Source organism: Pagrus pagrus (genome assembly GCF_965226575.1).
Source record: "Pagrus pagrus genome assembly, chromosome: 18".
Classification (NCBI taxonomy): domain Eukaryota; kingdom Metazoa; phylum Chordata; class Actinopteri; order Spariformes; family Sparidae; genus Pagrus; species Pagrus pagrus.
The window spans coordinates 20,814,955-20,841,862 of NC_140202.1; the positions used below are offsets into that span (position 1 = coordinate 20,814,955).

At 44.3% G+C, this 26,908-nt stretch overlaps 1 protein-coding gene across 3 annotated transcripts; it reads right to left on the reverse strand.

Annotated features, from left to right (window-relative positions):
- Nucleotides 1-6: 6 nt before the first annotated feature.
- ppp2r3a (protein phosphatase 2, regulatory subunit B'', alpha) lies at nucleotides 7-26,903 on the reverse strand. Of its 3 annotated transcripts, none has more exons than XM_084381638.1 (12): nucleotides 23,339-26,903; nucleotides 7,765-8,049; nucleotides 7,223-7,326; nucleotides 7,006-7,108; nucleotides 6,017-6,091; nucleotides 4,902-5,145; nucleotides 4,413-4,461; nucleotides 4,211-4,300; nucleotides 3,939-4,114; nucleotides 3,708-3,826; nucleotides 2,929-3,035; nucleotides 7-2,768 (listed from the first exon to the last, which is right to left on the reverse strand). In XM_084381638.1, the coding sequence occupies exons 1-12, from the start codon at nucleotides 26,108-26,110 to the stop codon at nucleotides 2,672-2,674; spliced, it is 4,221 nt and encodes a 1,406-aa protein (XP_084237764.1). In that variant the 5' UTR covers nucleotides 26,111-26,903; the 3' UTR covers nucleotides 7-2,671. The 3 variants fall into 3 exon arrangements, with proteins under 3 accessions (XP_084237764.1, XP_084237766.1, XP_084237765.1); XM_084381640.1 differs by lacking the exon at nucleotides 23,339-26,903 and adding an exon at nucleotides 10,164-10,412; XM_084381639.1 differs by lacking the exon at nucleotides 23,339-26,903 and adding an exon at nucleotides 9,806-10,412.
- Nucleotides 26,904-26,908: the final 5 nt, after the last annotated feature.

The window sequence follows — 26,908 nt, forward strand, 5'->3', positions numbered from 1 at the left end:
AATTAATACTGTTGAAACATCTTTATTTAAACTTTTAAACTTCAGACAAAAGCAACAAATAACAGAGACAAGGTAGAGAGAGAGAAAGAAAGAAAGAAAGAAAGAAAGAAAGAAAGAAAGAAATTGATGGACGGAAAGTAAAACCATGCCAATACAATAACCATCAGGATTGAACACATCTCGGCCAGTCTCCACGGCACTGAGGATGTCAAAGTAAAAGTCCTCTCTTTTCTCTACCTCTCACAGTAGAGATGTAATTTCAAAATAAAAGTCTTGCATGGCTTTTCTCCTTGCCTCCTGCTTTACGTGAACAACGAGGGCACTGTACACAGAGCCACAAAGTCATCAGCTGGAGACGTCCTGTTGCCCTCAACAGTTCTTCTTAAATACTGTCCGGATGAGCAGGTCTCCTTGAGAGCGTGTGAGGTGTGTGTGACCACAGCAGTGAAACATCAGTCTCGGAGGGTCTCCGTCAGGGATTTATCTCGTATTTCTGTGATTGTCAGATCAGTCCGCCAGAGGATCCCTCTTCCTCTGCTGATGAAAATCCACTGTGCATCTAACACACAAACATACACACGCCTAACATAATTTACCCCCCTATCCCGAGCCACACAGTGGCACAGCAAATACAAACCATTAAAATACATGAAAAATCACAGCCGTTATTTTTATAATGGCTTATCATTACTGTTATTATTATAATAATAGAGTTTAATACACAGTCAGGCACATTTACAATGGCTGTAGAGCACAAGAAACTCAAGGTCGTCAAGGCCTTACAGCATCCTCTCGCTTTCTTTCTCTCTTTCAATAGCAAATATAGTGTAGTGTGTGTGTGTACAGTAAGTGCAGGTAAAGGAGGTATACGCAAGTGGATTTGAGCTCAGTGAGGACAAGAGCTGTCCCTTTTCCTAATTAAAGAGTTATACAATCGGCGCACACACTGACTCTGGGAACACGTCCCTATGGCAACAACTATGACATATAAACAGCCCCCGAAACCGAGAGCTACCCATCACACGCTCCTAAAACACAACCCTCTATCAGTGATTTATAAGCAAACACACACTCCGAGCTATTACAGGAAGGGCAGTGTACACACTCGCACCTGTCCCTGTGGGCGCAGCACAGTAAATAATGGAGTTAAAGGATGAGTTCACCCAAAAATGAAGACAAAATCTCACTTAAGGTTTCGATCTGTGCAAATAGTTTGGATTTGTTTTGCCCAGGTTGTAAGATATCCGTCTGAGATCAGATTACAATAAAGGTGAAAGGAAAAATTACATTTCAAAAGTAACAGTGTCCCTGTCACTGTGCATAATTCACAGAATTTACTGTGAGGAGTTTACATAAAGACTTCAGTTCCTTTGTAATGTTAAAAAAAAAAAAACTTGGGCAACACTTCCTGCAGGCTAGATACCACTAGAAGTATGAGAATTTATGTTAGACTGAGGGTGAACTGACCCTTTAAGAGGCATCGTTAGTAGCAGGTTTGGCATGTGTGTTACAGGGAAATGGACGCCACAGAGTTTCATAAACAAATGATAATACGATGAGAATTCTACGCAGAAAAAACGACATTTTTTTGGCATAAATGACAAAAACAGATCGACAGTAAATCACCAGACTGTACACAATCAACAAGGATGTGAGTAAAACATACAGCGGGATGTGCTGGATAACTGCGTCAGACTCACAGTTCTCATATGTATCTATTGCGGCGTTACAAATGTTATGGGTGGAAATGTGCGGGCAACTCTACCAGAGAGTTTGATATGCTTCTCAACATGCATCATTTTATGTGCATACGTCTCAGTGTGACCTGATTGAGAATTAAAGCAATGAAATGAATGGCTAATGTAGACTTTTTTTTTTATTCCCGGAGAGTCCAGAGGTGCAGCTCTGATAATGCTGTGCTAATAATAGAGCAGCTCAGACTGTGCAGTGAACTAAACTCCCTTTTGGAAACGGTGACCAGCCATTATGCACCCTGTAATGGCTTGCAGTAGCACGGACTGGCCACAGAGAGGTGCTGTTACAACAACATAAACTGTTACATGATTCCTCCCTGAAGGGACCGGAGGTTTAACTACTTCCTTTACAAGGAACACAGTGACAAGCTGCACAGGCAGCAGGTTTCTGATGGCAGTGTCTGTCTGTATGTATCATAATAGAGCAGCTGACTGTTTGGTGACTGTGGCAGTGACTATCTATAATTATCTGTTTCTGTCTCCCTGTTTCTATTTGCGTAACTGACAGTCTGCCTGTCTGTCGACCTTTAGCACAGTGACGATTAAAAATTCAGGTGATTGTCTTCTGGCAGGATTGTCAGTAGAGAATTCACAATTATTTTACAGTTTTATTGTTCCTTGTTTCCTTTTTAGAGCTTATTGTACACTTCTCTACCCGTCGTTGGCTTTGCTGCCTTCAGACGGAGCGAAGAGCCGGAGGCAGTGACACTGTCTTCTGTATTAATACAGATGTGTTATTGCACCAGACGCAGGACAGTGCTGGTTTACAGTCACACACACAAAAGCGGATGACTCCGTTATGAGCGAGACTCCAGAGTCGTCGAAAAAACAGACAGCGTGATCGTTTGCTCTCTCTCTTTCTTTTAATCCATGTATTTTTGGATGCGTCCATCCAAAGTGTTCCAGGGCTGGAGTTTTTATGCCGACAGGTCTGATATGACCAGTTTTTCCATTTTATTCCCGATCTCTCCGGGGACTTGAAGATCCTCGGATTCGTAGTCATCATCAAATGACCTAGAGACAGAACACACGTTGTAGAACTGATTAATTTTTGCTGTAAACACCTTTAACTGTCTTGACAATCGATCTAATCAGTCAATAAAAGGGTGTGTGTGTTTTTTAAAATACACAGAGAGCTGCAGAGAACTCAGGTGTGATTGTGTGTGTGTCATACCCTTCATGTAGCTGTTCATTGGCAGTCTCCTCCGCCACCAGTATCTCATACTCTTCTGAGGCATATTTATCCCAGTCGGATGGCTCTGGACCTTCACTATCAATGTCCTGGAACATGCCAAACATCAACATTTTAATCTGGTATTGGTTCAGGTATTGACAAAAACAAAAAATAGTAAAGTTTCATACATTTATACAGGATAAAATAAGGCACTGAAAGGAAGGCAGCTCGGAATCTATACAGAAAGATGTATCACAACCCTGAAGCCCATTTTTCTAGTGGTAATGGAGGAATTATGTGTGGAGTAAATTGTCATATTAATATTCAGACCCCAGACAATATGATTAATTCAGTAGACACTGCCCAACTACTACTACTGGTACTGGGTACCTACAGGGTATTTCCTCTAAAATACCCCATACAGTTTCCAGTCCTTTAAAAATACTCACAGTATAATTTATTTCTCCTCTCCTCTAAAATTCCCAACTGTTACTTCTCTCCTGTACCTAAATTTAAGTATTTTACATGTACTGATTCATACGAGGAAATTACACAGTAAGTTAAGCAAAATAACACGGTATTTTTTGGAACGTAACACTATGAATCGTGGGCTGTAATATAAAGTGTTATCGGAAAATACATTTCATCAGTTGTGAGACAGATTTTCCAATCACGTATCATCTGTTCTGCTTCACACTTGCACATTATGTTTGAATTTTGACTCAACACCTCTTATATAGCTGACTATCACATCTGTTACAAGAGATGTAAATTCACACCTTTTGCACAGCAAATGGGTCTCTCTGTTCATGGTCCAGGTACTTCTCCAGGTTGAAGAAGGTGTCGAAGAATATGTGGGCCATCCGGCAGTGCTTCAAATCACTGAGGGTTATCTTACCTGAGAAAACAACAAATAAGCAAACACACGCATGTGTGAGATTCAGACGGCGAGGTAAAACAGATGGTGGCGGGGTGTGCCTGTCTAATAAAAAAGAGAAATAAAAGAAAACCTTGGCTCTCAGGTTTGACCAGGTCGAGCATCTGGCAAAGCAAATCCTGAAAGGGCAGAGGTTCGATGCCCATCCGTTCCATCCTCTCACACTGCTCCTCGTAGAAATACTCCAACTCGAACATGGACAGAACACCGTCGCCATCTGTGTCCATGCAGCGGAACCAGTACTCTATACTGGAGAGAGAAATGACAAACGCAGAGAGTTACAGACACATCTGGCTGAGATGCAACATATTTAGTAGACACACTGAACCAAGCAACTGCTTCTACCTGGTGGGATTTTTCTTGTCTTCTTCAGATATGAGGAACCAGACGAACTCGGCGTAGCTTATCCTGCCTTCTCTCTGCACGGCGCTTCCCCTGGAAACAAGAGTGACGGAGCCCATTCACATTCACAACTGCCATTATGGTGAAAAATCAGCTCCTCTGTGTGTTTGTTTATGTGTGCGTATATGTTTATGTTTCCACTTACCGAGTAACAGCCCCCGAAAATAATCTTTCAATGATCCTGTTTGAGGACGCTGTCAGAGGAGAGAATGAGAAAAATAAGCAAAGACAGAGAAACAAATGGATACTGTTGTAAACTATTGCGTATACAGTAGAGTTGCTTGCGTAAGTAGTGGATTAAGTTTGGCTAAGTGGTCATGAAATGAAGTCAACAGTGTAATGCTGTTCTCATCAGACAGCACGAATGTGTTGAGCCTCAGAGAAACAGCTGTTGTGTTTTGCGCTAGCTAGTGGGGGAAGCATACAAATACAGTTGAATTTTCCTTTTCTGATGTCCTTAGATGCTTCGTGACATGAATGACCATAAATTTTCTGTTTTTTTATTTTGAAATAGTATTTGTTTTTGCCTGAATTAATTCCTGATATACTCTCTGTGTTTGTAGAATAATCCCCATGTGTCTGGTATGGTGTCAGTTGGGAAAAATAAACCCTCCGCTCTTTAAGTTGTCCCTACCGTGGTCGTTGTATCTCGCCAAGTCTTTGGAGTCAATGTAGAGGTCGTGGTCGGTGTCCAACTCCCAGAACTTGCAGTAGATGACATAGAAGTGTTCGTAGGAGAAGTAGTCGGTGATCTGGTTGATGTCGTCCTCCTCCTCCAGCAGGGCCAAGGTCTGTAGGAAGTTGCTCCGGCGCAGCTCCATCATGGTGATACGACCCGTCCACGAACGGTTCACCACGTAGAATATCCGCTGGATCACCTGGAGCAATGAGAGTATCCACACAGTACTGATCAGCATGATTGATTATGTTTTACACTAGGGCAGGTTGTACCAAAGTGGTCCTGGTCCTGAATTGGTATAAGTGGTATATGTCACCTTCCCAGAGTGAAGTTCAGAGATGGAAGAGGGTCTGAAATGCCTGCTCTCAGTCTATGAAAATACATTGCCTGTTGTGTAGCCCTGTCATCAGGACTAATTAAGCATTTTCCTCATCGTACCAGGAGGGAGACCTAACACATCCTCAGCTGATATTTTTGTCCTCATTCATGATATGAGCGAGCAGGTCTTTAGCATACAATGGAAATAATGAGATCCGGGCCCTGTCCCTGAAACACAACACTTAGGCTTAGTAAGGAGCGGATTAGCACCCATTTCCTGGTACATGGACCTCCCAGGGCTACTAATGTCTCATACAGTAGTGGGTCAGCTGGCCTAAACTGAAGGAAGTGTCTTAATATGGGCATGTGGAGGGTCAGGGGGCCTCTGCAGCAGCGAGCTGTAGGGGGCGTCAGTGTTTCCGTGACGTCACTTCTCCGCATCTCTGCACTTGTATGCAGCGAAGCCTCGACTTCGAAAGCACGTGTTGCAGCTGTCAAGATCACACACACACACACACACACACACACACAGTCTGCTGCTAAAGTTACTAGATGCTCACAAGCAGTTTTGCTGACAATGTAGGACAATTCTGAGAGGTCACTGATATTTAATACTGATCTGATTGTGATGTTTTTGACTATTTAATGCTTCGTTCAGTGCAGCTTTGGAAGACATTACACTATTGAATACACTATTGGTATACTATAATACACTGAGAAGGATATCTGATATTATTTTTCAGGCCATTTACCGTTGTTATGTAGCGGGAATGGAACTCAGGTGCATCCTTCAGAAATGTGAGCCCTGGGTGTGTATCCACTATGTCCTACAGGGACAAACAGGAAGAAACAGAAAAAAACATTTATGCAAGTTCGCAGAGAAGAGGAAGTATTTGCATCCTGTACTTGAATAAAAATACTAACGCCACATTGTAAAAATAGTCTATTACAACTAAAGGTATGTAAGTATAATCAGGAAAATGTTTTAGTTTATAGCTGGAAAAAAAGAGACGCCTTCAGAATATTTGTTTTGTTCAACCAGTGAATTAAACACAAGCACTATTTATAAGAAAACATATTTTATAAGCTCTTTGTATGATTAAGAAAGTGGCATGAAAAGGAAAGTACGAGTACCTTAAATTTGTACGTAATCTGGCAATAAACAGCTTTTTTGCTTTAACTTGTCATTCTGAAATAAATACTGATTGCACAGTGTAATGGCTGTTGAAAAATGACACCATCCCTGTATTGGATCGCTTCCCTATAAACTTTGCTTTGACTATGCTATTCGGTCTGCTGTCGAGCTGGATTTTCCCGTACAAATTAAAGTTGAATTACGGCACAAAGGAAGCGTGTGTGCCATTGCGCAAACCAAAACAGACAGAGGCATTGTTTTCCCCGGTTGTTATCCCCAGGTGATGTTAGGAGAACTGGGAACCTCTACACTGCAAAAGATGAAGATCCTCTTTCTATTATCTCAGAAAATTCCAAAACCTGCCTGCTTATTAACCCAACCGAATGTTTTAATCTGCTTTTTCACGGCACTGAGATCAAGGTTTCAGGGTCGGATCGGGATTCTTACAGTTGTTTTTGGTTCTGGACAGTAGCCAGGCTGTTAGCAGTAGCCATGTTGCAACACTGTCTTTGCAAGTAGGAGGGAAGATTGAAAGGAGGTCCATTTCCGAGATTGTGTAAAATTTGTGTTACTCATCCGATTGATCCACCTTGATGAGGCGCTCACCTGCAATAGAGGGATGAAGTCCTCCTGCTCCAGGTAGTTACAGCCCGGTTTGGCTAGCAGGGAAATAAACCTCGATGAATCATCGTGGCAACCGTGCAACAACCTGCAGTAGAGTAGAGTAGAGAGGAGAGGTTTCATATCATAACCTGATCATAATTACTGTATGTCATTTTTCTAAGACTTGGATAAACAAAGAGGTCAATGAGGTCTGTCTTACTTCCTCCAGGTTGCAACGAAGGAGTGAACAGAGACAAAGCCCGTCCTCTCGCCACCTGCTGAGTAAAACATGGGCGCCTTCCAGTAAAGTGGACACCCGCATGCCTGCAGTGAAACACAAGCAGCACTACCATTACCTTACCATTCAAAACAATCACGTACTGCACCTCACCGCAGTGTTTGTTTCCTAGAATCGGTGATCACCCTGCTGAGAAGGGAGTGGCGGCACAAAAACAGCACAGTATCAACCAGGCTACTGTGTGAGTAATGATTTCTGGGGAAATGACAGCTTTCCAGAGACTCTTTATGGAATAAATCAGTGCGGTAGCTTCAAGATGAAACATGAAAACACGGATGTCAAAAGGGAGACACTACAGGTGAGAACATGTCTTTTGTGCACAGAATAGTGTAAAGAAAACAATCAAAAATAATAATGTCCGTGTTTATTTTAGCACTGCAGGTTAATGTTGCGGCTGATTTTTTACTCCAGGTTAAAACTTAACACGAGTAAAGTATAAAATGTTTGGTGTTGCAGCTGCTGACCTTCGCAATCTTGCCCATTTCATATATGTCGGCCTTCTCCTCCTCAAACTCAGCGAAGGCCGCCTCAATGGCAGTAATGGCTGCGTCGTGGTTGGTGACCGGGCCCATGGCAGGGAGCCCACGGGGGTAGTAGAACCTGGGAATGTTGATGGCAGGCGGAGGAGGGGTGACTATCACCGGAGCCGGAGGAGGGCTGGGTGAGCGCGGTGTGGGGGTCGGTGAGGCTGTGGCCAGTGTGGGGGCTGGAGGGGGTGTGCCGGGTTTCTTCTCTGGTTTGGACTGGACCTGAAAAGGGAGAGGGTAGATCATGTGTGGGAATGGAGAGAGAGGCATGCTTGGGGTGATTTCCTGTCATGGCAATTTTGCACCTCGTAATTGCAATTCTTCTCACCTTTAATAACTTTGAAGTCAAAATGAGAACATTGTTAATTTGATGTGTTTTTCCATATGGTTTGTGGATCAAATCATAAATCAAAAATGTAGAAAAAAGTACACAACATGCAAATAAAACCAGAGACTAGGTATGCCTGATGATGCTTATTGTCCCACATCGGATCTTCACTGTTGCATTGCATTTTAAATATCAGCTGCCGTCACACTGCTGCATGATTCTGACCTGAGCGCATGAATTACCTTCTTTTTATGGGGAGTAACCGACTGAAGGAACTGAGTACTTTCCCTAGGATTGCAGACAAGACACTACTTCACTTTATGAGGATAAAGAGCCAATGTAAGGGATGTGGTGGAAACTCCCAGTGAGTCATAAACATAGGTACAAACAACAAGAGACTTGTTTTACAGTCGGCACCTTAGACAGACTTAAATGGCTGGAAAAACAAAGCTCCAGGTGGCAAAAGGTTTTGTTGGGTCTATCTCCATTTATCCTAATTTCTGGAACCCAAACAATAAAAGGCAGGAGTACTACTGAATTTATGATGGTTCAATGAAGCCTTTGTGAACAAGATATGCACATGCAAGAATTTACATGAGCGCTCCACAAATACCCGAATTGGACCACAGAGTGGATTACAAAAAAAGGTTTGCAGTGATGCATGAAGGAAAAAAATACCAAACTGCGTCTCAGACAGAGAAGAACTGGTTGAGACAAGGAGTCCTCAAAAGTATCTATCATTGATAAATGGTAAATGTATAGTTAATTAAACTTTAGTTAATAGTTAACTGCTAACAAACAATGACATGCTTTAGAAAATGGTTAATAAATACTGTGTAGCTCATCTATAAACAGCTGTCCATTATAAAGTTGTGACTGATGTTTATAAATCTTTACAATAGTTTTTAAAGAATTGTATTGTTTGTTAATAGTAAATTAACTATTAACTAATGTTTAATTACCGCTTACTTACTAATAATTACTATTTACTATACATTAATGATGGATATTATAAAGTGTGACTGCGTTCTCTATTTGAGATCTAACGTAAGAGCTCAGAGACGTGAAAAATGCAGCCAAAAACATGGTGGACTGTCCTCAGGAGGAGCTCTGAACACAATTATTTTATTCTCAATGATCTAAATCGCACGACAACAAGGTGAGATAATGATCGCTCAAGTTCAAGACCTGAAGCGAGATATTCAATGAGCACTGCTTGAATCAAAAATACTCAGTGTGTTCAGGTGGGGGGCGGGGGGGGCTCCCAGTGTGTTTGGTGTGCATCTCCTCAGAGGCACACTGTGTGTACTGAGCAGGACAGCTGTAGCGGTCCTCCCCCGCCCGCTCTCCTTCACAGAGTTCATTCTATCACTCTATTCCTGCACCTCCTACACTATTAATAACTTGCTGGTATCTGCCTCAGAATAGTGTTGGTGTCCCTGGCATGTCACTCTGTGTGAGCAACAAGATGAATTAACTGTATGTTAGTGTTTATAAAGATACGAACATCTGCTCATGTAAGTCGAGAAAGGAAGAGAAAAAGAATGAATGAGATGAAAAATAAGATGAAAATTAGATGATTTTTCGTTAGTTTGCATTATGCATGTCCAAACTGGCACCCTCTCCATCCCGCTTATTGCACCGACTGACCTGCTGCTGCTGGAAGGACTTGAGTCTCTTCTTGAAGCGCGAGGGGAGGACAAAGTCACACCCCCTGGCCAGAAAGGCCAGCTCCCCCCTCAGGTCAGGGTCCCGGCGTAACGACGTCTCCTTGATCATCATGGTGGGGGCCGAGACACGCAACCCCCCACCAGAAACGGCCACCGGTGCGGCTACTGACACGGCGACAGGCCGGCTTGCCCGGGAAGCAAAACGAGGAAATCGAGTGGACTGTGGTAAAGGTGTCCACCTAACAGCTCAGATATCCCGTAACCAAAAAAAATAGCCAAACACCTCAGGAAAGCATGTGTGTGATTTCAGGCGAAACGCCCCTTTGGCAATCACTCACAAAATTTCTCTCCTCCAGGCTCTACTCGTGTGCACACGCTCCCAAAGCAGTAATCCAGCAGTGTATCTGTGCAAAGAGATGTTCCTCAAGACTCTCGTGCTAATGTGCAGGCTGGGAGGCAGAACCATGGCACTGGGCTGCTTTATGGCCCCAAAACAGCGGCTTCCTCTCCGGGTTAGAAAAGCTCTGGTGTCCCCCCGTCAGCTCTGGATGTATGTATTTGGTGTAGTCTCACTGGTGCCTGCCTGCTCCAAGCTGGGCTCTGACAAACTGCACTGAGAAACATGAGCCATGCCAGGGTCTGGCAACACACACACACACACACACACACACATACACACACAGCAAACCGGCTGTCCTGAGCATTGGGGTGGGGGTGGTGGAGGGGGTGGAGGGGGTTCAGACATGTTGCATATCTGTGCATAGTGTTTTGCAGGATCTGAGCCCTCGTCAGTCACCGCATTCAACTAAAGTTAGCAAGTGGGAAGTAACAACTCGGAGGGAAATAAATTTTACCGCAGACTTGAATCTTAGGTCGGAGCTTCAGTGTAGAGCGGAGAGGACGAGTAACCTGAAATATTCTCACACAGGCGGTTTGGGATGGAGTGATGAATCAGCAGGCGAGCACCTGTTGTTATATCTGTTGACTTACAGTTATTCCAGTGGACGTGCTCCGATACTTAAAGCAGCATTCCCTTTTGCTTGAACATTAAGAGCGTCAAAATCCACGCGTGTATGAAGAGTCACTCTTGGTTAGAGTTCAACCTTATACTTATTATTTTTATTGATTATATTTTTGATAAGTGATTGAGCTACTGGCCTAGAAAATGTTAGAAAATGATAAAAAAAAAAAACTCATTACAGTCTACTTGCTGTTTAATATTCTGTCGATTGACTGATTGATAAATTAACTAATCATGTCAGCTCTGCAGTTAATTACCAAAAAAACAATGATGTCAAGGAAGAAATGAAGCAGGTCCTCATGTTTGAAAAGGCAGAAACCAGGCAAGATCAAAATTATTGCTAATTAATTTCCCTTCATCTGACTAATCAATTAATCACCTAATCATTTTAGCTTTACTTTTGATTCACACCTATCTCAAACCTCATAAGCCGTCAGAGGTATCTGGGTGTCTTTAGTGATGCTTCTGATATGAAGATGCAAAATAGAAATGTATTTTGCTCTACTACCCTTTGGTACATTTGCATATATGGTAACAGCTAATTAATAGACAGCGTAAATACAGAAGTGTATAAAATGGCAATCCAAAATCCTCCGTCCGCCAGGGAGAGTCTGCTCTTTCACTCGGCGATGCCAGATCAGGCCGGTGCCACACCATCTGAAGCCCGAACGTCCAAGAGGGGATCCCTCAGGAGAGACGGGCGTGATCTATTTCAAACTTGCCCAACTATAAATCCCTCCAAGATGAAGACGCTACATTAAATGTCTGCCATATAACTGTTTGCTTTAGCATGCATATCAATGCTTGCCGTTGACTGTCAAAGAAAAAGGAAACCGATTTCTCAGAATCTGTTGGCGCAATAAACACAGATTTCACTGCGGTTGTGTTTCAGAGCTGCACAGATGGGGAGTCTAGCGCCCTCTAGTGCTAAACGGGGCTCTTTGAGTTTGGTAAAGCATGCAACAGAGGGATATATTTAGGTGACATACATCACTGCTGATGGATGAGATCTTTTGAGGAACCGCGTAAACGATTTTCCAGCTGAAGTGGTCTACTTCCAGAAAAACAAGTTTTTTTCCCCAAGACAGCCCGAGTCCCTCTTCTCGCTGTCTTTGTTTTTCAGTGTATTTCATCACTTTGCAAAACATCTCTGCAGCATTGACAACACGCCGCGTGAGTAACAGATGAGTCTTTCCCACACTCAACATGATCTAATGGTCAGAATGTGTCCATGTGCGTGAGCTGTTTTTCCACAGAAATAAGTGAGTCACCTTGGGTTTTAGGGTAACTCCTCTCAGCTCCCTGTACGCCCTACTGAATTCTTTGGAACAACTGGACTCTGTACTAAAGCCAAGGTCACATACCGATCTCCCACACACACACACACACACACACACACACACACACTCTGACACACATTGTCTCTTCCCTGGCCACTTCTCACCTCAGTGCTGCAGGGGGAAACATTATACAATCACTATCTCGCGTCTATCAACAAATGGGCACGATCCGAGCGAGGGCTGCCATCTCACCAGCCTTTCATGCCCCCACCACCCTCCCTTTCTGTTCCCCTCTCTCTCTCCCCTGCTCAGGCTGATCACTGAAAGTTAGTTCCCACCACTTCCTCTGCGGCGATGCACTTGTGAAATCATAAATCTCTGTATAAAGAGATTCGTGTGTGCATGTAAATATGAGTGTGTGTAAAGGGAGCCAGAGCAGATGCCATTGGGCAGCTGTGTGCTCTTTTCCTGTCTGGCTGACAGTCGGTGTAACTCTGCCCTCGGTCAAAGTCTCCGCTCGGTCCTAAAACCAGCCTCTCGTTCTCGAGTGTTAAACTTCTCTCCGGCTTTTAAAATATCTCTCACTTGAGCTGGCGTGGAGGCTAAATGAATAAAAAGGCTATTTTACCAAGACATGAGTGGATGGTGCCGGCGCCAACTCCTTTAAAGATTCTGAGACGCTCCACTATAGTATGTGGGCGAGTCGCTGCAGTCTGCTCAGGTGACATGAGCGCAACCTGTGGGACAATCTGTTCCCAATGGGAGGGATACATAAGGTCACGGTGATGTGTGGGTCAGTTCTGAGGACAGCTTAATGCATAACGACTTAATTTACCTCAATGCCTTATTTCTTAATATGTTACGGGTCTTTCCATGCCATCTCACCAGTTCATGTGGCCCGCCTCACCAATCCAAGAAGCATAAAAAAAACCTGAATGATAATTTTAATCATTTAACCAGATTATTTTATGCAGGACCAACCCATTTCTGGATGTGAAAGACTATTTAGTCCACCGTTCAATACGTGTTGCCTGGCGTTCTCATCTTTTGAATAGTTAGTTGATCGACAAACTGCATAAGCTCCAGAAAATAAATGTATTCCTTTAAAATGCTGTTTAAGTGGGGACTAGGACACGGCAACAGGTGTGTGTACAGTAAGTGTGTGTTGCGTCTGCAAGTGCTTTCCTCCACCCACCACATAAACCTAATCCAACCCCACTGCTACCAGAACAGGTGAGTTAGCAGCCTTCGCGGCATTGATCAAATACGTGCACGATGGGGAAAGCGGGGGGGACAGAAGCAAAGGATCAGCTGTCCAACAACAACAACTGTCACCTTCGCCCAACTGTTAAATACACAGTGGACGTGCACAAATGGCCTCCTTAGGGTTTAATTAGCACACAAGCACAGACACATGTGTCTAATTTGTCAGGCATATCATTTGCGTGAGTGTTTCTGGGTGTGCCCCCATGCCTCAATGGATTTGACTAACAGGAACTGCTTCTTCCAGGCTTCCAGAGAAGTTGAATAGTGTGAACATAACAACTTCCTAAACACACACACACACACACACACACACACACACACACACACACACCTGCTCAGTAAAAGTGGCTGTCTGCGGGGCGTAAAATTATCTGTGTAAATATAGCAGCTGATTTCATGTTTATTCCTGCCTCAGGCACCAGGCAGACTTCAGACGTGGATGAACACGTGGCAAAACACACCCTTGCTTAAGGTTGTGAAAGCCTGAAAACATCATTTTGTTTTCAGGCTGTTTTGCTGTTACCTTGCTGGAGTTATGATCAGGTTTTTAATTGGACTGCTCAATCACAGTAAACCAATTACTATGATATGAAGTTATTAAAAAAAGTTTTGGACCCTTTAAACAAGTTAAATGTTAAAATTCTTAAATTATTGTTACATATATTTTACTATTAACTACTAACTATTTTTTAATAAGAAGATGATTACTGCACTGGCAAGTGCATGTTATAATGCACGTCAGCCTTTTATTTTTATATAATGTTATTTTTAATACTTGCACTGAAAGTATTAAAAATAACATTACATAAAAACATAAGGCTGAAATGCATTATATTTTTATGTAATGTTATTTTTAATACTTGCACTGAAACTAACTGCCCACTGGGACAAATAAAGTTTAAACTTGAACCTGATCTCACATGAAATAGGCGACTCCCCCCCTCCCCCGTCGCTGCGATTATACGCGCACTCACTTTAGACCATGCCTGCCAAATGCCATCTCTATGGCGATAACCCTTTCCCTGGATTGAGTGGCGGGTGGAATGCTCCCAGGGTTACGGTGCCAACAGCAGGAAACGCGGTTCACATCGCCGCTGCCCTGTTCTTTATTCCCGGTCTCACTTCCTCTCAAGAAGGACACACACAGAGATAAACATAGACACACACGCAAAGTTGCCTCGGGAACCTCCTCCCTAAACTGCAGAGAATGAACCGAGTTCAAGTGCTGCTTCCGTGATAGATGAAGTGAATCAGCGCTGGCCACGGTCTAGCTCACATCCGAATCAGAGGAGGACAACATGGGAACCGTTAAAGACACAGCTGCTTGAGCTGTCTGGGAGCAGAGGCTGTCCCTAATAAACATCACGAGCTCAAGTAACACAGCAGCGAACAGCCCTGTTTTGAAAAAATATATATCTGGTGATATTCTTTCTATATAATAACGCTCAGGTGACAAGGAAGTAAGTAAGACGAAGTATCAGGGTGGCAAAGCGGAGACACAAACAGCACTAAAAATATGTTGGAGGAGATTCAAAACATCACAGGCTACAAAAGCAAGAGAACAGACAAACACAGTTTAAGCTCAATTTGATTTCCTCAGCAAAGTGTCAGCTGTAAAGTCTCCTCCGCCTCGAGAGGACCAGCCACTGTCTGTATACACAGTGGATGTGACGAAAATCCTGCCGAGAGTGAATATGATTAAAGCTGCTGGGCCTGATAACACCCCTGGCTGTGCACTAAAACATGTGCCATCAGCTACTTACTGTAATAATTACTGACGTTTTTAACATATGACTCTCACAGGTGACTATCCCCTATACTTCAAGACAGGGACCATCGTCCCAGTATCTAAAAAGTATGCAGTGTCTAGTCTAAATTACAATCGCCCTGTAGCACTCGCTCTCCATCATATCAAAGGCAACATCCAGAAGCCCGCATTATATCTTCTTTATTTGATCCCCTGGATTCTACTTTGTAAAAAACAACAGTTAACCGTTTTGCGGGGATTTATATGCCAGACTATTTATTGTTTCTGAGCAGTTGCCAAGGAGAAACTCCAGGAGGTTACTGCTCCAAGCTAAGTGGTAGTCTGGCAGAAAACCCTCGTGTAAAACATTTGAGTTTTTGTATGGATTAAAAAAATGAGAACGTGTTAAGTAGTGAGCTTTAGAGAGTTTTTCTCTGTTTCAAGTCTTAATGCTAAGCTAAGCTAACCAGCTGCCGGCTGTAGATGCTATTGAGACATGAAAAATACAAGCATATTTTCCAAAATACCAAACAGTTCCTTTAAGACTCATATCTAGAATCATAATCAGAAATACTGCATTAATACTGTTCTTTCACTGTTGATACTTTGTTTCTTCCTAGCGATAGTGTAAGTGAAACTCTCCTGCATCGTGATTGCAGGAGAAAATATATGTTTGAGTAAATATATTCTACAGGTAAACAACACAGTAAATAACAAGATAGTAGTACAGTAAGGATCATCTGAATTTCTCTTCTATTCCATATTTCTAAAAGGAGCTAGAACAAACTTGAACTGAGGTAAGTGACAGTTTGATGAACATAAACCTGTCAATAATAAATACAAAATAATGTCCCCCTAACAACAACAGTGTTAGTTATGTAAAGTTATGTAAAATCGGCAAACTTGTTGATTTCTGTGGTCATTTTCAGCCGTTACTGTTACTTTTTAAGTAAAAGACGATGATCTGAGCTGTTTCTGCTTTCCTTATTTAATGTTCTGTGTTGCTTTGTTAGCATCTTTGATATCTAACCAACAGCGACATCTCGGACTAACTGCTAGTTTGGGGAAAACTCGAGCCGTCACTTTCTTTAGTCCGTGGCCCAACAGGTAAATTAGGTCTCCAAGTTGAGTGCGTGATGTAGGTTTTTCTACCTGAAAGCTATTGTAAATAAACATCAGGATTGGTTCTACACTCACATTCCCAGTACATCACTCTGAATAATTGCATCACACAAAATCATAAAAATAACCCAGAAGTTTTAGGTAATAGAGCTGCCTCGGTAATCACAGGGGGAAAAGGCTTCATGCTTTGAAACGATTTATGGATTTCTTTACTTAATGTGTTACTTTACTGCCTATTTCTGGGAGGGTTGCCCAGCTACATCACCAAAAAACTGCCCAGTAAATCACCTCTCTCTGCAGGAACAGCAGCCTGTCATCAAGTAATCTTTAATCACAACAAACTGCAGGACTTCATTGGCCAGCGCGGCTTTTTATATTTATACACACAGCTATCGGGGCAAGTTTTGCATTACCTTCCCATGGCTATCTTAAGAGTTAGAGTAAGTGAGCTAATCCTACATCAGCAGTGGTGATGGGGCTCAGCCTGGGGCTGCAGTGACAGAGCTGTCACTAGAGTGCAGTGAGGGACTTCACACAGCCAATGGCGGAGCAGATGAGCTCCCGTTACCTCTCTTTTTCAGAGAGAAGAGTAAAGATAGACAGGAATGTTAAGAGGGAGAATTAAGAAGTAGCTACTGCATAAGCCATTACCTATTCAGATGCAGCCCTGCGCTATTAACAAATCTTAGGAGATGGTCCAATAACACCGGAGAATGCACATAAATATGTTGCATAAGTCATGATCCTACCCTGCAGACCATTAAGATGGAACAAATGAACTACCATAAAAGATAAGTTCACCCAAAAATGATAATTCAGTCATTATCTGCTCACCTCCATACCGAGGGAAAGACACAAAAAGGGTCTGTAGTCTATAAAAACTTTCTGGAGCTTAACAGCAAAAGAGCATTGAAGCATTTAACAAAACAACTTGGGACTTGTTTTAAAACAAAACACAAAAAACTGCTCATCCAGTATAATCCAGGTCCCCAGAAGTCTCACAAATTGATTTGAAAAGACAATATTTATTTGTTTTACAATGTGTGGCTGATCTCATACTCCCACTTCAGACGGGGGGGAGACGCTTACACCTTTAACCTAGCAGCTACAGTGAAGATGTCGGCTTGAAAAAGTGCGCAAACAACTTCTTTTTAAATCAATTTGGCATCTTGACGCTCTCACAGACTTGGTTTACGTTTTCTTTCCGTTGTTTTGTTTTATGACAAGTCCTGATCTACTTCAGTTGTTTAGGAGAATGCTGCGACTCTGTTTAGCTGTGAAGCTCCAGAACTGTTTTGTGGACTACGAAACTTCATCTGACTTCCCAACGGCATGGGGGTGAGCAGATAGTGACTGAATTTGCATTTTTGGATGAACTTCTCCTTTAATATCCCAACATCTGCCATGCATCTTGAGCAACATTTTCCCAGCAAACTAACTTAGTCATATTACATTCATTTCATAGATTGTGCCAATTCCTTTAATTTATCTAAATAAATCAGTTAAAAGCATCGAAAGCAGCTTATCTAAAAGAAGAACATGTGTATGCATACTTGAGTAATAACACCAAAACATCTGTGTTAGTTCTCAGATCATCCTGTAGATGGAGCTACAGATCCTCTTCACATTAAAACACAGAGGTGAGGCTGGCCTGCAAGCTCACACAGTTCCCTGTGGTACAGTAGGGGCTGAGAGTCACTAGAGGGTAGCAGCTCTCTGCTTGTTACTCTGTCTGAACTGTCCAACACCCAAGCCTCATCTGACAGAAGATGCTCCCTTTGATCCCTCATCTCATGTTATATAAGGCTAAAAATACATGAAATCACCTCCGATGATGGTGTAAGAGTTTCGTAGGATGAAAGCTACATATTCATAGATCACCAAAGAGGGGAAGCTCTTAATATAAGTAATATAATATAAAGTCTGCTGATGCTTTTGTGCATTAAAATTTAGGACAAAGGCCTGAAAATGTTCTCAGAGACTGAATCCCAACATGTGCGTCTCCATTAACTGGCGGAGGAAACCCCCGGCCCAGCTTAGGTGGAGCTGGGTGAAGGGGGAGATCAAAGGGAGAGGGAGACTGAAAGTAGATGGGTGAGGGGGGTGGGTGGGGGTGACACACAAGCTTTTACGGACTCATGATGTTCTGGAACATTTGCAAACATGGAAACAAGCACACACACACACACACACACACACACACACACACACACACACACGCACACATGCACAAACACAGACACGTACACACAGCTGGCCACACCCACATGAACACAGTCACTATTCTGAAATAAACCTTTAACAAATCCAGCCTTTATACTTGATCTCTGCAAGGGAGCCCCCAATCAGATTGCACAAAGGATATTCTGGGGTAGGGGAGTCCCACCAGCTACCTACTGCTTATAAACATGTTGTGGTGGTTTCCATGGAGACACACGGGAGGCGCAAAGAGTTACGAAGCAACGCCTCCCACTGAGATAAAACTTTTCAGATGAAAAAGTGGCTTGCGTAAAAAAAAAAAAAAAAAAAAGTCTGGCTTAGTTTGCACACTCCGACAGAGCGCACTGCTGGGAGTGGTGAATCATGATGTCAGCGCTGTGTTTGTGTGTGTGCGTGAATATCTCCCAGCCAAATGTGTGAAGTTAATGAACAGCACCACTTCTGTGTGTGTGTGTGTGTGTGTGTGTGTGTGTGTGTCGAAGGGCTGGGTTGTGAATATTTCATTGTCCAGGCTAACCTTGGATGGTATGAACTGTATTGGAAAAGTCCTCTCACACATAGCAACAGCCCCCAGTCTGGGAGTGCATTGTGTGTGTGAGTATGTGTGTGTGAGTATGTGTGTGTGTGTGTGTGTGTGTAAATGAATGCATTCATCTGCGTGCTTGTGCACCTAGGTTGAAGCAGGCGTCCTTCCCCGCTTGGCCGAGGTTCCTGCTGTGACCTTATTTCCTGTGGAAGCAGCCGAGGAATGATGTCACCCTCCGCCAACCCAGAGTCAACAACTGTATGCTTCAGCCCCCCCACTCGCTAACTCCATCCCCTTCCCCCAGTACCATGAGCCTCTTTCCTCTTTCTTTCTTCCTTTAACTCCCTATGAATTCCTCTTTTCTCTAAGTCAACTTCTCAGATAACAAAAAAACCTCCCTCACCCCTGCTGTCACTGACATTCATTCATTCATATGGCTTTCCTGTCTTCCTGTTTTTTTTCCTTTCTATCTCCACACTTTTCTTTATCACTCTTTTTTCATCCTTTTATCAAGCCTCAAACTTCACAGATCTAAAAAGGTCAACAGTTTCTTTCCTCAACTGGCTAATAAAGTAAAAAAAAGGGAAAAGTGACTCACAGAAGAGGCCTGTTATTTACAGATGAGGATATGCTGAACTAGAATGGCACTCGGTACAGTATATACCACTGCCAAGGTCCTCAGCTGCACACTGATGGCATCAAATTATACTTATAGTTACCAGCCACCTGAATATGACTGATTATTTTCATCAAGATGCGTGTATTATTCCCTGAGGAATTAACAAAATTGTTGAAAACCGGCAGATCCCGCAAAAATTTCCTGGATCCATCACTTTATCCAGTTCTGCACCAAAAGTTAATGGGGTCTGTTCTGGGCCGAGACCGAACCTCCATCCAAGTTTTGTGGAAATCCTGTCAGTAGTTTTTCTGTAATCCTGCTGACAATCCAACCAAGCAATAAACACAAAAATGGACATGAGTGAAAACATGACCTCTTGGCGGAAGGTAACTATGACTGTGGAGCACAGATATATATCCAGCGGGACGATTGCACAGCTACAGGTACAGACTTATTATTCATTCTTGGTTCTGGGTTGTCTGTGTTTCTGCACATTTCCACATGCAACTTTAATGGGGCTCAACAGGAGCTGAGAAAAGTACCTGTTACTAGGAGACAGTATGTTACTTTGTTTTCTGACTGAAAAATAAATGTATCAACACAGTGTCATATGCTGCTATTTGGCAATGGACAAAAAAATATAACATTTTCAGCAGAGGATTATGGTCAAGATCCAGGTATGGACAACGTGTGAAGTAAAGCTCTAGCAGCTCCTCACACATTTCCAAAAGGAAACCCCTCCCACATGTCCAACTCCAAACTGTATGCCCGCTTCTCTCCTAGCAACATGTCCACAGCAGTTGGCAAAAACACTCAAATCAGCAGCTTGATAATTAAGCCATCAGAATGGCAGCTCTGGATACAGCCATGGGTGTACGTGTGTCTGTAAATCATGTCACCGTTGGCTGTACTGAGACAAAAACATACAGGTCAAATTTAGGTGCAGGGAAACGACAGAGGAAGAGAAAGACTGACTGGAAGCCAGTGGAAGGCCACTGACCTGAAGTACCACTAACAGATTTATCCAACTCTACCCGCAGCATCACTGCTGCCACGTCTCCCTGCTGATTTATATCAGCTGGCTTCCTTGTCTCCATGGAGATTAATGGGTCGGCTCTGACAGGTGCAGAAAGCCCTGTATTAGTCTGTCAGCAGCAGAATCAACAATAAACACGTGTGCAGATACACGCACGCACGCGCAGATGAGGATGCTACTGCCTGAGGCCACTGTCATCCCGGAGGGCTTAGCACAGCTTCCCATCAAAGCCACGGCAGTGCCAAAGGAAACACAGCTACAAATCTCCAAGGTGAGGTGTGAAAGACACTGTGCGTGAGAGTGCAAGGGCATTTTCTCACTTGTGTGTGAGTGGACTTGTCTTGTTTACAGTTTGATTGGCAGTTTAATGTGCGACTGAGGCAGGAGGCGGGGTTGGCGCTGAGGAATATTAGCATAATTCCCAGAGTGCCAGAGTTGGTATTGGGTGTCGGGGAGCTATTCCGAAACTCAGCTGTGACCCACAGTAGCACTGGGTCAATTTACCTTCGGGCCAACAAACAGACACACACACACACACACACACACACATATGCTCGATCACACTCACATTCACCACATGGGATTCATATGAATACACCTGTATGCGTATGCACATGCATGAACACATGTAAATGCACACGCATACACGAACATCTTGATGTGTAAGAAAGCTAGGATGCATGCACATCACACAAACAAACATGGACACCGTCACACCCCCACACACACATATGCAGATCCATTTACACTGTGGCGACAGTGAGTCTGTTAGCGGGATGCCATAGTACCAAGGGGCGGACAGATTTAGGCCTCCCTCACACCTAGCTCTGCCAGGGGTAGAGAGGGTTGGAGGGTAACGATACCGTTAACACTCAGTGTGCCAACAGATGCCCCCCACACCCTGCCCCACCTCACCTCACCGCGCCCTCACCCCCACTCCTGCTGTGCTCCAATCAGCACCTCTCATTGGGCTGCTCTGCCCTCCACACAGCAACAACTGTTATTCACCGCTCCCAAAATAACACAGCGGCCAATCGCAGGGCAGGGAAAAGAAGCGGCGGTCAACGTGGACCGACTCTTTGACTGCAGGTGAAAGAGGGACACTAAGAAGAAAAACAAAAGGGACACGGAGGCAGGAAAGAAAGGGAAAAGTAGAGAGAAAGAATGTCAAGAGATAACAAGAAATGTGGAGGCAGAGGAGCAGAAAAAAAAAAACAAAAACAGAGAGAAGGGAGGGATGGCTAGGCAGACAGAGGACGGAGGAGGAATGAGAACGCGTAATGATGTGTTCGGGTGCTGGCTGTTCTGTTCTGACTGTGGCAGCTACCATGGTAACCTCATAAATAGGTGCCCTACATATCTTTAGGGCATAAGGTTACACAGCTCAGTAAATAAACACACACACACACACACAATCAGCAGCGGGAGGCTGGTGAGGAGAAGGAGGGATGATGGGAGAGCTGAGTAAAATAAGCAAATTACTGAGAGCAAAAAATCAAAGTGAGCGAGGGAGAGAGACAGGAAATACTGACAACAGTAATGACTTGATACTCTGTGTAGGCGTTAATGTGTGTTTGTCTGTCAAATGTAATTACCTAAATCTACAATGTGATGTTGAACACCCACAACAGATACAAGCTGAGGTAACTCCCCCCTTCTAAGTTTATTTACTGCAGTGCCATTGCCTTATGCACACCAATTCACACACACACAGAGAAACACAAGCTCCAATTGCATCTCTCTCCCTCTGTAGCACAACCCTAAATTACCTTTAAATATTCCCCGGGGTGGGAAGGAGAGCCAACACACACACACACGTCTGCGCACAAAAACTCACATATACACACTGACGGTTCAAAACACAGGTTAGAAGCCAGGGAAAAGTCAACAAAGGGCCACTCCTAACACAATGAGCTGTTCTTTTCCACGATTCAGAGCGCCAGCCTTTTTATTCAAGCCCAGATGGGGAAACTGTATCAGCGTGTTCATCGCAGTTAATGAGTACTATTCATCACGGACCATCAATTACAATGGCATCAACCCCGTTGTGTCACAGCGATAATGTTCTCGCCCGGGGTGTTTATGTGACATGTATTGAAAGCAAGGCTTTCTTTCAGATTGTACGTTCCCAGTCTAATGCTGTCAATCACTTCTTAATACATTGCAAGACTACCAATCAAAATACATACTAATACGATGCTGCTTTATTGATCATGTGCAACCACAGTGAGTTAAATCAAAGCATGCAAATATCCTCCAAAAATCACAAAATGCAAATTGTCCTCTGCTGATATCCGCCTTGAATGAGACGCTGATTTTGCTACAGATTTGTGCAGTACCATACTCCAAATACCAGACATTGTCTTCTTCAAAGCAGTCAGCTGGTGTTTCATCCAGAGAAAGTTGGACTCAATAATGACTTTTTTATAACCAGTCAAAAGGAAAAATAATTCAGCTCTGAGATGTGCAATTTATAACTATAATTAAAGTTCTTGAAATTCCTATTCCTCTATTTCCCAGACGAGCTTTAAATTTAAAAGCCGACTGTGCACAATAAAATCTCAAATGATGTGTTGATACTTGGGTAATCATACAGCTGTAATAGTGTGACATTGTAATGAATGAATGTCTGGCTGTCCATTAGCTTGTGCATGTGTAAGTGTGTCTTTCACTTACTCTGATCACTTCTGGAGTCTGCTGGATGAGGAGTGTTGCACCAGTGTCCCTCACAGCAGCAGGGTCACCAACGGCAATGGCATCATCTCTTGTCGCTACCACAACTGAGATGGCAACAGGTGCTGGAGCTTCAGGGGCAACCACAGGTGTAGGTTCAGGTGATTGCGTGGAGGGATGCAAGCTTGCAGGTGCAGGTATTCCAGGGGCAGGGATGGATTTTGGATCAGTCTCACCTGCAGAGGCTTCTGAAACTATATTTGTATCCTCAGTTATAGGTTCAGGTATAGGTATAGGTATAGGCAGAGGCTTGGGGGCAGTATCAGGTGTAGGTTTAGGTGCTGGTTCGCACACCACAACTTCAGGTACTGCAGTTATAGATGCCGGTGCAGCTAAAACTGTAGTTATATTTGCCGGGGATTGTTTTGGCGGTATTGCTGGGACTGCATTTGAGTGCATGGATGGAATAGAGGGAGGAGCTGGAGGAATCGGGCTCTCCAGAGGGGTGTCAGCCCGGCCGGTGGTGGCCAGTGTATCCTGTAGGAGCCTCATCACCTCCCGCTCCTTCCCACACTTCCTCTCAGCACTCCCTGTGCTCCCTGCGCCAGAATCCACCAGCTCCTGGGCAAAACTCTCAATGCTCTCCAGGATTCTCAGCAGCAGTGCCCCATCCTCCTCCTCTCCCACCACAGATTCATTGTTCTCTATCTGGGGAGGAGTGAGACTCTGGGGAGTCCTGGAAGTGGGGCCATTCATGGTTAGGTGGTTGTCTGGCTTCTGGACTTGGAATTGGGCCATTTTGGACTGAGTGAGGGCTTCACTAGAAGTGATTCCCCTGCCTCCTTCTCTCTTCCTGGTTTTGGCTGGAAGTGGAGGCTCAGTGCTTCTGGGATGGCTCATACTCTGAGACAGATTCTCTAAGTCCATCAGCAGCTTGTCAATATCATCATTCCTGTGCGAGACAGCTTTGGGTGCTGAGACTGTTTGGGAGGCAGAGGAAGGCCAAGAGGGGCTGTAGCCAGAGCTGGTCGACAAAGTATTTGAAGAGTTATGGCGTGTATGTGGATGGGAAAGGTGTATGTGTTGACCCAGTGTTATCCCGTTTATGTTCTGGGTAGTGTTCACCCCTCTGGTAGGAGTGTGTGTCTGTTGTGAGATTTGTTCTGGTGTGGTGTCCACATCTGCTTCCTCCTCCTCAATATAAAGAGCCTCCATGGGGGATGCTGGAGGAGTTTGTGTGTACGGTGGTGTTGGGGAGGTACGAAGAGGTGAGGGGGAGTGTGTTGGAGAGGTTCTGGATGGAGAGAGAGTGACAGATGGGGGAGAGAGTGTGTTTTGTGTAATAGAAGAAGGATGCAGATGTTGTAGTCCATTGGTAAGTGGCGTGGCTCTGGACGGGGAGCTTTGGACTGGTTTGGTATTGATAGAGTCTGAGGAGGATAAAACAGAAGAGGGAGTAGAAGATGCAGAATGAGGAACAGTCTTCGGGATAGGCGGTGACTGCACCACATCCTCATAGCGAGGAGGTTGCTCATTGCCAAATATTGGAGAGAATGGCCCCTGTTGGATGGAGTGAAGAGTGTTGACAAGCTCAGCCAGATCGCTGTGCCCGCTTCCAGGCCCACCCTGACCACCCTGCACACTGCCTCCCAAACTTCCAATTCCCTCCAGCTCCAGAGGTAGTCTCTTCAAATAGGAGCTGAGTCGGGTCATCATGGCCCGATACACACTGTCAGGACTGGCTCCTCCATCCTCTGGCCCTCCACCAGCCTTGCGTCTAATACACTGCTTGATGATGTCAGTGCATTTTTTTAGGTCTTCAGAACATTTAAGCAGGATGTCAAGGCAGGCACGAATGTCTTCCCCACCTGCTCCCCCAGCGACCGCCTCTGCTCGTGTCTTCTCCAACAAACGGGCGATCAGGTTCTCCTCTCCCAGGGTGTTGAGGTACAGGGAGGCCACTGTGTTCAGACTTTGGTCCAAAGACCCAATACTCGATAGACTGCTTGTTGATCCACCACCTATTTTGGTGATGGCTGCCAAGGTGCTTGTGCTTCCCTTTAGCTTTGTCTCTTCCAGGCCTGTTCCTTTCCCTGGCACAAATGGTGGCAGGTTCTCGTCATTGGAAGTAGCCATGCCATTTGTAATGCCATTAGTAGTTCCGTTCGTGGTGATCTGGGAGCTGAATTGGCCATAGATAATCTCAAGGTCGGTCGAGCGACGGCTGAAAGAGTCAGGACGGACCTTACGACCTTTCCTGAAAGTGACGTGGCTGGAGGAGGAGAGGCGGAGCTTGTCAAAAGAGAACTCTTTGAGCTTACCACTGGCCAGGTTGATGGCTTCTTCAGTAATGTCCTTCAAACTGCCAGAGGAAATCAAGTTCCCAGTCGATCCTACAACACTGGGAGTCTTTTTACCACGCCATGTAGGGCTGTCCTCCCCCAAAGACAAATTGCCACTGCTGCCTGCCCTCTCTAGACCACCGTTATAACTAGTATCCATGGTCACACTTATTTTACCATGGTTAGGAAGTTGCTGAGTGATAATGTTGTGGGAGTGTATGAGTGAGCTGTTTGGGTCAGGGTATGTGGGGTCAGGTGCAATAAGCAGCTCGGAGCACGTGCCGCGGTGTGCAACAGTACAGTCCAGTCCTTGGGACAGCGCCCCACATGGCCCTGAGCAGTAGTGCACAGCATGAGAGTGAGTGCGCCGGTCCACTACCACACTGTTGTAGCAGCTCACACTGCTCACCACTACACGATAGGCTGCTGCCATGGTGACCAATTCCTTCAGGGCATAGGAAGGTCAAAAAATATTGAAAGTGTAAATGAAAAACAAAATATCTTTTAAAAAATCCTTCTGGCTGATAATGTTTTGCTGAAACTCCTTCAGTTTAGGGACAAAAACAATCTAAATACTGAATCATCCCACTTTTAAATCCATGGTGCCAGTTTCCAAAGACACAATGCTGTAGCAAATACCCGTAAGTAAATGTCTACAACAACAACTTCCAAAGTCAATATCCTTTCATGCTTGCATCCAAAAGAGCTTTTAAGGGTTTCCACTCTCTTGCAGAGGCAGAAAAATTCCTTGTCTGAGATCTCTGGGCCTCTTAATAACAGCTGTACGGTTCCTCCTCTCTCCACAGGCACCTTCTCCGTTTCCTCTCTAGCAGCAGCTCATTAGCCACTAATGACAGCCGTGGAGGATGGCGACAGCAGAAGACCCAGCTGGGATATCACCCGTCCCTCCAAAGAAGCAGCCCCAGGGGCCTAATCCAAGGCCAGCGAGGCCTCAACATTGGCCCAACCTCGGCTCATCCCCTGGGCAAAGAGATGTTGGAAGAACCCCCTTAACTCACTCTGTTGTTTCTGAAGTCCTTACGGAGCTGAGAACTGTACACCGACTCCAACACAGCTGCAGAATAGCAGGGGACCGACCGCAGATGGCCGACTGCCTCTTTCTTTCGGTGTGTGTGTGTCAATCCCGTAGTCTCTCTCACCCCTTCCGTCTCCTGCTGTCAGCCATGTGTCAGAGGAAGTGTGTGTTTCTGACAGGAGGACACCACCTGCA